At 33.9% G+C, this 13,667-nt stretch overlaps 1 protein-coding gene across 2 annotated transcripts in view; it reads left to right on the plus strand.

Annotated features, from left to right (window-relative positions):
- The first annotated feature begins 1,271 nt into the window (after positions 1 to 1,271).
- LOC108758801 (uncharacterized) overlaps positions 1,272 to 13,667 on the plus strand; it is a 107,161-nt gene continuing 94,765 nt past the window's right edge. For both annotated transcript variants that reach the window (XM_018503931.1, XM_018503932.1), the window contains exons 1-3: positions 1,272 to 1,324; positions 1,426 to 1,503; positions 10,278 to 10,457. In XM_018503931.1, the coding sequence (XP_018359433.1) occupies positions 1,472 to 1,503; positions 10,278 to 10,457 (212 nt within the window). In that variant the 5' untranslated portion in view covers positions 1,272 to 1,324; positions 1,426 to 1,471. The remainder of the gene's footprint in view (positions 1,325 to 1,425; positions 1,504 to 10,277; positions 10,458 to 13,667) is intronic.

Below are 13,667 nucleotides of genomic sequence, written 5' to 3' on the forward strand. Positions count from 1 at the left end.
ACAGTGATGTATATAGGTTTAAATTCGTAACGTATAATAGATCCAGAATCGCCGACATTAGGAAGAAGGAACGTCTCCTTAATTTATTAACGTATTCTTAAAGTTAAAAAAGGATGTGAAAAGTACAGACCAATAGAGCTAAATGGAAACAAGGAAGTATTTATTCTGGGTTGATCGTCGTGATATTAAAAGGAATAAAAATGAAGATCCTAATCACGAATCGAATAAGCTTTATAAGGGCGCTAGGAGATGTAAATCCGCTACTGGCAAGAAACGGTAAAAGATGCGTTTAAGAAAGATGGGAGACAAAGATACGCTTGGAAGAAATGTCGAAGCAACGCACTTGGATGAGACAGCGAAAAGATGCTTTTAATGGCGACATTTTCTTCATTTATACAATAATTTTAATAAAATGTCTTCTCTAAATATTAAAAAGTATCCTATAAAAGTTTCACATAGGAATAAACAATGACATTGTAACACAGAGTTTACTTATTTAGATTGGTTAAGGTAATTTTTAATTCTCATGCACTAATTTTTCTGTCACTATTCACTAATTTCTGATTTTATTATGTTATAGCTTTTAAATAATTCAATCAACACGTTCTTAATTAAATTGATATCAAATTTTATTCCAAGAAAAGGAACAGAATCTATTTATGACAGACCAATTTGTTAATTGCTATCGCAAATATAATTAGACGTGCTATTTATTCGTCGTATACAATTTTAAAATATAATCTATTTCTGTCGTATGAATTCTAGCAAATGGCAGCATCGATTTAGTTATTTCGCGCGCACATTAAGTAACTTTTATGTAACATATGCTTTTATTTCAAATTATATAAAATGGCACTTATTGTTAGAGCAGGTACTTCGACGACGCAGGGCAATGCATTTTATTACAAGAGCTAAGGGATACAGTTTAGGGGGGATTATTAGCGTTTCAGAATGATTGTGTTGAAACCGAATGTTATCGGCTCGCAATAAATTGGTATCTGGAATGAATTTATTTAATAAAAGAATATATATAATGTATTATTTGTAACATCCAAAATTTGACCGATCTTGGCTTACTTTATCGTGTTTGACACGATTATACGATTTTACTTGTCGGCAGTGGCGGACGAAAGACGGGACGGGAAAGGGGCGGGAAAGGGTCGAGCGGCGCGACGGGAAGTGGGGGCAGAGCGGCTGCGGAGCGTGGCTGCTCATCAGTTCGCCCGGAAACGTGGCGCTGGAAGGATGCGTGTCGCTTCTTGCGAACGTTCCGTACACGTGGCCGCGAACGTCGTTTCTTCTTTTCCTGCGCCGACGCCTTCCGGTAGAATCGCGTGCATGTGTGTGTGTGTATGTGTGTGTGTGCGTGCGTGCGTGCGTATGTGTGCGTGTGAGCAGCCAAGTGTAATGCGGTCTAACTTCTAGCGTGCTCCAGCGACCACCGTGATAGCCAACGCTGGCGAACGGAGTAATGGTCAGCTTCAAAAGTAACAACGTATCCAGGTATTTTGCTCGGTGTACTCATACGGATTCGTTCGATCCGCACGGTTGCGGCGATCGCACCCATTGCGAGAAGGGAAACCTTTTAGTACACGAAGGGATTAAACAGTTTGGAGCAAACGGCATGTTTATCGATCGAGAAACGAAGCTGTATTATATAATTTCAATTCTGGTGTTGAAAACATTGCGCAACGCACTTTTTTTTAACGTTTTAATTTTCAATGAATTTGACGCTAAAAACACCATGGAAGAATCCTTTTCATAGGAATTTAAATTATTTCAATTTTGAGAGAAATATTAATATGTTAAAACTGTTAATAAATTTTAATAAATTTATTAAAATGCATTATTAAATATAAAATCATTATTGCATATATAACATTGCAAGTACATATATAGTGTATATTAGTCAAGGTTGAAGCAATGAAGATCCAGCTTTGACTGTAATAGGCATTTTAAATTTCTAATATATTGATTTTATTTCAATTTTGACGTTAAAAAAAAACCAGAGAAGATGATTCCTTTCAACGTTAGAATGAAAACTGTAATCGCATATTATAATTTTACTTTAGTCCGATTAGCAGGTTCACCTTTGTAATGCGAATATTGCAGCAAGTGCGCTTTGTTTCCCGAAATAAAAAATTATTATGTGCGACACCCTTCGCATTCTACTGAATTAAATAATTTCCAATTTTAATAACGATTAGCCGTTGAGTATGACTATATGAAATGCAAATTATTGTCAAGCGAATTAGTGTTCGCAGGAATGATTATTGCGTCGAAAACAATTCCGCGCAATGATGCGAGATTATTCGTTGCAATGATAATCGGTTTACAAGCTACATATTTAACGCACGCTCGCGTGAATGATGCGGCAGAGCGTTGGCGCCGTGTAAAAAATTCACTCGGTTGCGTTTTCGAGACGCGGTTAAAATTTACACCTCGATGAAGGCAGGCGAAGGGTACGGCGGATGAAAGGGTTGTGCGCTCGCGTGCGTCTTGCGAAAAGAATTTCTAATTTCGAATGATATTCGTACATTCGTGTGGACACTCCACGAATGTGTGAATGTACGTGTGCAGTGGTCGCTTCCGCGCGAGGATTCCGCATGGCGAGCGTTCTTCCGCAACAATAGCGCGAATTCCAGCCATGATTCGGAGTGTTCCGATTGGAGTACCGGGTTAATGGTAAACGTGAGTATCGAGATTGGGTACATCGATACGCCATTGGCACGGATAATCTGTATTAACACGAATGAAACGAAAGAGACGCACGGATTTGATCGCACGGATTTAACCGTCCATTTGAAATATAATCCTCAGGCTTAATTTCCGTCACGATTTAATAATTTAAAGGTTTTAATAATCAACACTTTTATATAACGCGTTTGCGAGATTCAGTGGTTTTATCGGAAAATGAAAACGCGATAGGAGATATGAAAGACATAATTAAAAATACGTGAAGGAGAAAGGAAAAAAAAACACGTAGGATGTTCGAGACCACCGCGCCGCGAGAATGACGCATTGGAACGGCGCCATTAAGGTCAAGTATAGAATGTCTTCTTGTCTAAAGTTGGAAAGCTACACTTTCGGCAGGATTCGAACCCCGAGCATGTGCTCGCCGCATGCGAGCGAAATAATTCGTGCTGCAACGAATTGCACCCCTCATGCATCCCTCATATTTATATAAATCGCCATTTGCTTCCCACAATGCGCGGTGTCGCATTTTCATTTTCAGATTAACTTACAGTTAGACTTGTACTTAACCTGATAATAATGTAAAAATTGTGTTTTTTTCTAGCTATGATTAATCACTGTAATAAATTAATGACTTTGTGGTAACTTTAAAAGTTATTCATCATCAAGTTATAAAACCGTCAGTTTAGTGATTAATCGTAGCTAGAAAGACACAATTATTACATTACCAGGTTAAGTCTAACCACAAGAAAATGATAAACCAGGCCTTAAACTTTCGAACATGGTACGATTCTAAACGAAATAAAGTTGAATTAAATTTTCGAAGTTTTTAAGTTTGATTTTTTTCGTTTGGTATTCTTTAGTACCCTCCACACAATGAGATTAGAGTTACCGAACTTGAACCTCGATAATTGGATTAACATTTTTTTCATTCATTATTGTACCACGTCTGAAACTGTACTTTCTTGTTCTAGTTTTTGTATCTGATTCATCGACACGTATTAACTGCAGGATCGTTAACTCTGTGATAGATAAATTTTATCTAACTGTCGTAAATGTAATCAGCATTGTTTGTCGAAGAAGGCGCTCGCGCAGCGAAATAGGAAATTATTTGTACGACATCGTTTTGATTGGAAAGAAAGGTGTTCAAATATCAAGAGACCTGTTGGCCACCTTTTGGTCGACATGAAGACGGTAATTTCCAGTGAAGCAGCATCTGCCGTGGAAGCCAATGCCCGCATCGACGTCAATACCTCGCCGTCAGCTTCCGATTATCATACTTTTCCCTTTCTACCATGCCTCGTTTTTTCCTCGTTCCATCGTATGGTCGTTTCGATGCAAAAGTTAGCGCACGGCGGTACGACTTATTGACGATCACTTAATACAAACTGAGTATGGTCTTATCGTCAGTGATAGCGAAAGAGTAAAATGAATTTCCACAATATTAAATCTCTCTCTCTCTCTCTCTCTCTCTCTCTCTCTCTCTCTGTCTTTATTTCTCTTAAAAGATGTTACTGCCATTGCTATCAACATTGTGAGACCAAGAATGAATTCCTCCGACATCGCGTTTAATCTAAATTCTTAGTTTACTTTTCGTCGTTTCGTTTTTTCACGATGACAACTGTAATCTAGAAGGACAGAGACCATTCATTTCAGATAATGATTCTCAACCTTTTGAAAAGAAAATATTTTTCTATAAAGAGTAATATAAAATGCATTTGTTTTTAAATGCGTATAGAGTACTTCAATTTTATATAAAGTAAATATATATTATTGATTATACTGATTAAAGATCTACCACTGGTAAAAACACTGTCAGTATTTTAATCAATTGAGTAGCAATAATTTTTAATTAATATATTTTTGTTAGAAAGTACTGAAGATTTTCAAAGTTACCGAAATGTAGAAAAGTACAAGTATATATTTTTTGTCATCAAAAAAGATCGAAACATTATTGTAGAATTTTTATTATTCATAAATGTTTTTCGAATTTCCAAAATGTTGCAAAAGATTTTACAAAACACGGGATTATTACAATATCGGAAGTAAATAATTAATTTAACGTTCCATAAGGTTTTCGCAATGTTTTCAGACTTGAATGAATAAATCCTTCTTCTTAGGACTCAATATTTTTAATGCAAAAAAATATATATAATACAACAAATTTTTTGTGAAATATCTACATCGATATTTTTATAATGCAAAATTTGATAATAGACTTTAATTCGACAATAAAATAAGTTCGTGAAGAGTGACATATTTATCACACATCTAGTATAGTTCAATAAATTTATAAAAATACCCATCATATACACAAATGATGTTTAACAATTTTATTTTTTTAATACGCTATCGTGTTTTATATTAAAAACGTTGCAATAAGTATCATTTTAAAGTTTCATCAGATCGCAGCATGTCAAATTAAATTTAATGACGTGCACATGAGTTTTTTCATACAAAATGCAACCGTCCGGCAACGTGAAACTTAATGTTTCACAAGCGACTCTCGTTTATAACTGTGTAACGACTGTAAAAAAAAAAGAGAGCAAGACGAAAGTTTTTACGTTCTGAAGTCTCTCTCGCCTCTTGATTTGCGTTTTACGTCGTACGTACTATTCACATACTCCTGTTTTATAGAATATTTGCAGAGAATGCGAGTTATAATTTTTCGACTTCGTAAAATGTAAAGTTCGAGGCACAAGCTTTGCGGCCTGGAATAAAACGTGTCTTTGCCGCCACTTTGAAACATTTATACGAGTAGAAATACTTCACAATCTTCCCTCCTGTCTCGACCCAGGTTCGCTCGTTTGCCCTTCTTCTTTTGCTCGGCTCGCTCATAACTTATTGTACGGACGTGCTGCATCGAGCAAATTGCGCGGATACATGAAAACGCTCCTCGCGTTTTTCAGTGACTTCTCGTTAAACATTTGCGCGATGAACCCTTTCAAGAATCCTCGCACGACGATCCTGAATTACATCGCAAGCACGGGTGGATTCGTGGTAGATTTAGAGCTTGCATTTTTAAGCTCTCCGTGTCGATCTAATCTCTCATTCTGTGCCAGTATTTCGGATGTAACGAATTCTCGCGCTTTAACTTTTCTTAAGTTGTTCCTGACTAGTTTCCGTGACTATCTTAGATCGTGACGTCATAAGCAAGAAATGACTCGTTTAAGTTTCTTGCATGCCATTTGTAAATAAAGAGAGAGATAAAACAAAATAATGAAATTGCTTTATAATTCTTGTAAGAATGAAATGAAAACTATCCTTATTCCCTCTCTCTCTGACAGTCAGTAAATAGTCATAAAAGATGATAAAAGGCATATGAAGTGCGTTTACTCAATGCGTAGCCTATTTTCACTTTTATATGCCTTTTACGAGTATTTACTGACTGTTGAGAGGGGGGATAAGGATAGTTTGTCAATTTTTTTTTTACAAGAGTTTTAAAAAATAATCTCATTATTTTATCAAATTTTCTTTATATTTATAAATGGCATTTAGAAAACTTCAGTATGTCATTTCTTGCTTGTGACGTGTTACGATCTAATATGATGATTAGTCAGGAGCCTTAAATCTCTTGCAAAAATTCCCGTACAAAGGGATTAAGTTTAAGACTATCGATGCTGCTGCATAAACCGTTAAGGAATGCAAGTTTTATATACAATAAAAAAAGAAATTAACAGGTGCGATTCTTAAAAAGTCTGAATAATGGTAAAGCTTAATATAAGTCACCACAAATATTTATGTGCTAATACAGTAGTACTAAGTTACATACATTTTAATTTTGTTTTCAAACAAAATCTATGACCAATTAACAAATTACAAATGGACCTTTAGGAATCGGCGCTGTAACAATTGGGCGTTTATTTCGATTGATCTAAAACAATCCTCTATAAATAATATATTTGTCGCGACAAATATATTATTCTCATAGAGAATTGTTTTAGATCAATCGAAATAAACGCCCAATTATTACAGCGCCGATTCCTAAAGGTCCATTTGTAATTTGTTAATTGTTTTAATATAAGGAATCTTATTTTATTGTAAGTCCCATAACCAATATTTTTGCTTTGGTTGAAAAGGAATTGAATAAAGGCTGAAACGTTCCACCATTCACAACGCAACGGTACTTTACTTTAATTGGAAAAGATCCGAGTAAAGGTTGAAATGTTCCTCTGTTTACAACACTGTTGGTACTATATTATTACGTAGATATCTGCGTTATGCTGGCTTGTTGACCTACTCATCCTTACTTACGTTTTATTATGGAACGAAATAAGTAATCAGCTAAAGTTCCCATCTACCATTGTTTTTGTCGAAACTCGACATGCATATGTGCGTAGTAAATTTATATAAATTTACGTTTATGTTTATTGTTAATTACGATTTTCCGTCTGTCTGTTTAAATAAATAACGAATTTCTAAATAATTTTACGAGTACGTCCAATCCAACTGATGGATTTATTAACTTAATTAATTTTTAAAGCGTGCATCCACTTAACTGTACGCAAACTTCTCTCGGAGAAAGTTATTTTTGAAGTGATCATTCCGTTGTTTAAGTAATTTAAAACGGAAAGGATACCCGTACCGTTGAATTAGTTGTACATGTTTATTCTCGTTCACCTAATTACTCAGCGATTCACTGTTACATACGCATAGATCTTGATAACGGTCGACGCGACGTCTAATTACACTCTCTTTCGCGAAAATGCACGTCAGTCTTCATCTTGTCTCAAGCATCGCTATTCTTAGAAGTTTACGCTCCCGGCTTCATTACAACGTGTCGGAACACATACTCCAGTTGATGGTATATGATCGAAGTTTCGCCTTGCAGAATCATTATCGTCTATTAAAAACTCATCGAACTCATCAGCGAAGTTTCATCGAGAAAAATTTTTAAACGTCAAACGAATAAAGCTTAAACCGAACTTATTAGAGCTCCGCGTGAAAACCATTGCGTTCGTATACCGGATATACGTTTTTTCCCTCCCTTTTTTTCGTCGACTAAAAAACTAAATGATAGCGGTACGACAGAAAGCGGGAAGATTAGTTCAGTGGCAGATAAGAACCCTATTTGTTAAAAAGACTCACTCGCTCCTTTTGACATTTCCAGTTTTATGTGTTACCATGATAAACCTTAATCTGTCTATGAGAAACGTTACATATGTAATTACGAATACAATTGTTATGCTTAGAAAACGTTTATTTTAGATAAAATTAAAATCTTTCTTGCAACTGATTTTTTTTCTTTTCTTATTGAAAATTTAGGTTAAAAATAAATTAAATGACTGAATTTGTGAAATATCGATTTGCAAGAATTTATACTAACTTGTTTGCATTTATAGAACAATCAATAATCATATCTCCATACATCTCATTTACCCATTTATACGTTTATATGAGATGATTATATCTTTGCTCAGAAAGCAAATTTATATTTGCCAGAAAATCTGCTAATTAGTAGATTAATGCTTTCGCTTGTAAACAGACATGAAATTTGCGACAAATATGTATGGAAATGTCTCGAACAAATAGCAAAGCTTTCCGGATGTAGACAATCACCTATTGTGCATACAACCCCCACCAGAATTTCTGAATAAAGGGGGCCCAGGTGCGATGGTGTCTCGCGACCGGATGTAACGTCCCTCTGCATGTAATTACTGGCAGGTGCGAAAACAAATCGAATCTAAAAAATTTCACGTTAAAAAAAATTTTTTATATCTTCCTAGTTATAAAAAACTATCACTAATAGTTACTATATAAAAGAAGTGAATTATACAATGATGAAGAACGTCATTTTGGATTTATTATTATTTTTGATTGTTCTATTTAAAGAATCAAAATTCAGTAATTTTAATAAAGCGAATTTTATGAAAAAATTATTTTCACGCATAAGGCTTTTACAATTTTAAGCAGGAAGATATGACGCAACACATTTTTTACGCATTATTGTATGTTAATCTCATTGATATTTTTTTAATGGAAATATACGATTTTTTAACGAAATAAGTTTCCTCTAGATATTCTGCATATAAAAGTATTAAAGTAAGCTTATCAAAAAATCGATAGAAAAGATAGGTGTTTCACATTTTATTCTGATATATCTTCACGTATATGTGTAAAACACATCATATAAAGTATTTATATTTTCTAATAACTTTAATTTCATATTTTTATGTATAAAATAAAAGATTAATTAATTGATATGAATAAAACATATAATTACTTTCAAAAAACGCGCATTACAAAAAATTTTTTCTTAATTATACAGTTTTAAAATTTACTGAGAAAAAGTGATCCCCTAATTTTTTTGAGTGATATAATGTACTTTTTTGTGTCAACTAATTTTATTATTTTATGTATAAAAGTATTTACTCTGACATACTTCAACATAAAATGTAAACTATCTCAGAAACTTTTAAATGTTGATAATTATTATCAACATTATATCAACATTTTTATAAATAGAATAACTAAAGGAGCGTATTATATACAAAAATTATCTACTTTTTAAATACTGGTAATGTTGATATTTAAAAAAATGTATAAAAAATTTATTGTGTCATATTTTCATCTTAAAATTGTGAAATGCTTGAGCAATTTTTTTTCAGAAAATTCACTTTTTCGAAATTATTTGTAACTTCTAATATAGAACATACTATATATTTCTTTTTATGTATCTATATTTTTTCCCTCTTATTACTAACGATAAAAATGTTTTTTATCTTTAGCATTTATCTAACTGATATTGCTCGATAGCTGATAAGTATTGAAATATACAGAAAGACCATGATGCCATTACTAAAATAAGCATTAACGCTGATGTGAAAAGGGTTTAAAACGTGTTTGATTCGATAACACTTTATCAATTTGATAAGAATTAAAACTCTTTAAATTGATTACGAGAAGAACGTGTATGACATGGTTCAGGGAAATAAAACAAGGTTACGAAGCAACATGACTCAAATATTAATTAATTTAAAATGCAGGATTTCAAATGTTTTACTGTTATATGAAATTTATGGGTTTGCGAGATTTAAGAGAATTTTATCCTGCGCGCATACATTTGTAAATAATTTATTACAAGAAAGGAATAAGATGAATGCATATCTCTTTTTTGCATATCGAGATAATAAATTATAATACAATTTATTTAAGAAAATATTCCACTCTGTTGTAAATTTATTTGTACTAAAAATAGTGTAATAAATTATATTGTTTTTAGTATAAACAAATTTAAATAAAATATTTTAAATAGAATATTTTCTTTATTAAAAATAAAAAACGCCATAATTTTATTTATCATATTCTATTGAAAAAATATTGTCCTGACTTTTGCAAAAAATACTACTAAAATAATTTATATAAATGAATCATTACGAGAGTCTTTAATATCTGCACGAGTCGCATTTTCGCGACTCTTATCTTGCGCTAAGTATTACCGACAGTAGACACTTTTCTGCACGATCGACCATTGGTAGGGCTTCATCTGTACCCGGTACATATCCGGTGGGAAAAGAATAACCACCCGAGAGTTTCAGTATCGATCCCCTTGACTAACGTCTTTTTCCCGTTGATGTTTCCAGCGAGCAGTCACATCGCCATCTGCCTGGGACTTTGCGAGGCTCCCTGAACCATTCTCATAATCATCATCACAATCATCCCCACAGACATGAACTACCACCGTCGACGTATCTCACACCCCCTCCGCCACCATCAGCGTCGAGTTACATCACGGTGCAACGCGGCTGCGCTCTGCATTCGAGGTGAGTCACACCCGGTATATGCCACGGTAGATATTCTCTGTTTGCATCGTCCTTAGAACCGGTCAGAGGGACTAATGAGTTTGGCACTAATTTACTGCGAGTGTCAATAGACAGTTTATTTCAATTTCATGAAACGGCTTCTTGATTTAGTACAGATTTTTAAATCATAGGGACATGGAAGACTGTATAAGAGATTACCCTTTCTCTATCAGAAATTATTTAAATTCCTTTTTACGACTTTTACATGTAAAAGCTGTAAAGAAAATCGAATAATCTCTGCGAAACAATTAGAATATTATGCATAATAAATAATAAAGGAATATTGTATATAATTATATATATTTATGTACAATATTCTAAGATTTTATTTTACGATTCATACATTTAGCGAGCAATTCTCATTATTACTATTCAAACTATTAATTTTACCACATAGTAAATGTCTTATGACTTGCCATAATCGTAATAAAATCTATGTAAGAAAAGAAAGGAAGCTATAGATGTTAAAATAAAATACGCTATAAAAAGGATACCCTTTCCAGTATTATGATTATACGTATACTTCTATATCTCTCGACAAAAAGAACGAAACATAAGAATGACTCGTTCTTTCCTCGAAATACTTGCTATTCAAAGCAGTACGCACAGTCTGACATGGAAATACGAACGAATCGCGTTGCTTTGCTTGTTGCGGATTCTACGATAGTACGATGAGGCTTTTATTCGGTAATGCGCCGCGGATGATCGATCACGTCGCGTGTTCCGCAACAATTCATCTCAAGTTGGAAGTTCTTGATAGCATTAGATTTTAATTACGACTTCGACCACGTCGCTCTATTATTATTTTGCTCTATTGTTGATTACGGCCCTCTTTGCATCAAACGTCTATTCTATTATAAGACGTCTACGGCGATGTACTTTGCTACTTTAGGAAAAGGAAATCGATCATTTCCGTTTTAAAAATAAATACATGCGCATGTTCGAAAATTTATATGAGCTATTCATCATCTTAACAAGATATCTTTCCCTTTACTTCCAATTGGAAAAGATAGAAGATAATGGATGATTTTATTAACTTTTATAGATTGAGAAAGCCACTATAGTTGAAACTGTAATATTTAGAAATAAGTACAATGAAATAATAAATTATAACAAATTTTACTCAGGAAAAAGCTGTAAGAGTTAAAAAATAGATTTCCGTCTTCTAAAGGTTAAATCGGTTATAAACATATATCTGTGTCAGCTTCGAAATGTCCGAGGAATTGATTTAAAGAGCAGTTATACGAAACAGCGAGTGGTATCGGAGATGTTTAAATATAGGCGAGACGCATATATATAAATCTAGACTGTACCGCCGGTGATTAAAAGCGACGTAATTCCGATTTCCGTACTTGTCGTAAGTAATCCCCGTACCCTTCAAACGAGTCGGCTTTTCAAGTACATACGCGGCGAACGAAAAATCTGCCCGGCGGATCACATTTTCCTAGCGCTGGGGGATTATGAAAAGGTCTCCGATATGCGTACAAATCAGCCGAGTTGCTCGTATACTGCACATACAGTAACTTGCCGAGAGAATCCCTCCCACTTTTCGCATAGCCTGATAAAGGAAATAAAGAGGTTCTTATCGCCCTCTCCCGCGCCTCGTTCTCCTTCATCAACCTTTTTCATTCGCAGCGCCGTTTAAATCATCAACCGGATGGTAATGCATTTGCTCTTCTCCTTTTTGCTATTCTTTCGAGTTTGGCGCGTTTAATTCTCTATTTTGATAACACTATGCGGTATCGATTCTCGATTAATGATGCGAACTCCGCAGATTATATACACATAGATTCTTTGATAAGCGTGAAATAAATTTTGTGGTAAACATTTCACGAGATATTTCTCCTTCTTTTCAATCTTCTTGTTTGCATTAAGTGCTTCATTTTGCAAGAGTCGTTATCGAGAGAACGATGTTTCTGATGACTGAAAATACTGCAGGCGTCGTTTAATGTGGCACAGAACCGCGTTTTTGATATAGCAACCCCGCTCTCGCTCGTGTACATAACCAACCCAGAAATTAGATCGACGCAGTTCGTATTAATGATGAAAGTAAGAAGGATGCCGGGGAGTTTGAAGAAAGTGGTCGAAGAACTTGCTCCACCCTCCTCTCTCTCTCGAAGGAACTCCGAGTTTACTTCACACTAAATCTTGCACTGTGCTATGTGGAATTTTTGCTAGACGGACGTCCTACAAACTCGGATATTCGAGTAAATTGTTTTTTTTCTTAACTGTGATGTCGCCTATGACGTTCGTGAAAAACGGCCGTGCGAAATATATATGTAACATGTGTTAGGGTAACACTGTCCCGATTAGTGTACCTTTGAATTTAAATAAACCAAAGAAAACTAGCACAAATAAGTAAGAAAAGGTTTTTTTTTTATTAAATTAAATTATGTATATATGATATTAAAGATAATATTTTATTATTTAACTATTAAAGTAAACATTTTTCGAAAGATAACGTCACAATTTAGAGGAATTTACGTGAGTCCAATAATACCACAAGATTTTGAGCTTGTCTTTATTAATGTGTCCTGTTTTAAAGCGTTATATTATGAGTGTACATTGAAATTGCATAAGTAATAATTAAAATGATTATGCAATATTAAACAATTAGCTTACATTTATTATCTGTTTTAGTAAATATATGTTAAAATAGGCACACAAATTGGGGGCACATTAATAGAGCCATCGCTCCTTGGAGGAACACACTTATAAAATATTAATATTTTTTAATTATAGAAATGTTATAAAAAAAGAAATAGTGGAAAAACCGATATTGATTTCAAGCAGACAAAATAAAACTACAGTATTTAATAATTAATTGCAATAATGAGCTAATTAGCTCAAAGGCACACTAATAAAGATAGTTACTTTCTAAATCTGAATCAGTGGATAGTCACTAATTACCCAGTGGCATACTTGGCACTGGATAATCAGTGAGGTTAAACTAAAAAAAGAAGAATGTTTGAGCATTATTCATTATATAACTAAAATACTGATACTTGCACGTATTAATTTCAATCTTCCAATACCATATTCATTGAATTTATCCACTAAAACAAGGTTAATTAAATCACATAATAAAGATTAGCTAGATTAGGGATCTCACATTTCATTCACCGATTACCGGTGGCAGGCATACTTGGCACCGATATCGGTGATTATCCA

This window comes from Trachymyrmex cornetzi, unplaced genomic scaffold (genome assembly GCF_001594075.2).
Source record: "Trachymyrmex cornetzi isolate Tcor2-1 unplaced genomic scaffold, Tcor1.1 scaffold16, whole genome shotgun sequence".
Lineage (NCBI taxonomy): Eukaryota > Metazoa > Arthropoda > Insecta > Hymenoptera > Formicidae > Trachymyrmex > Trachymyrmex cornetzi.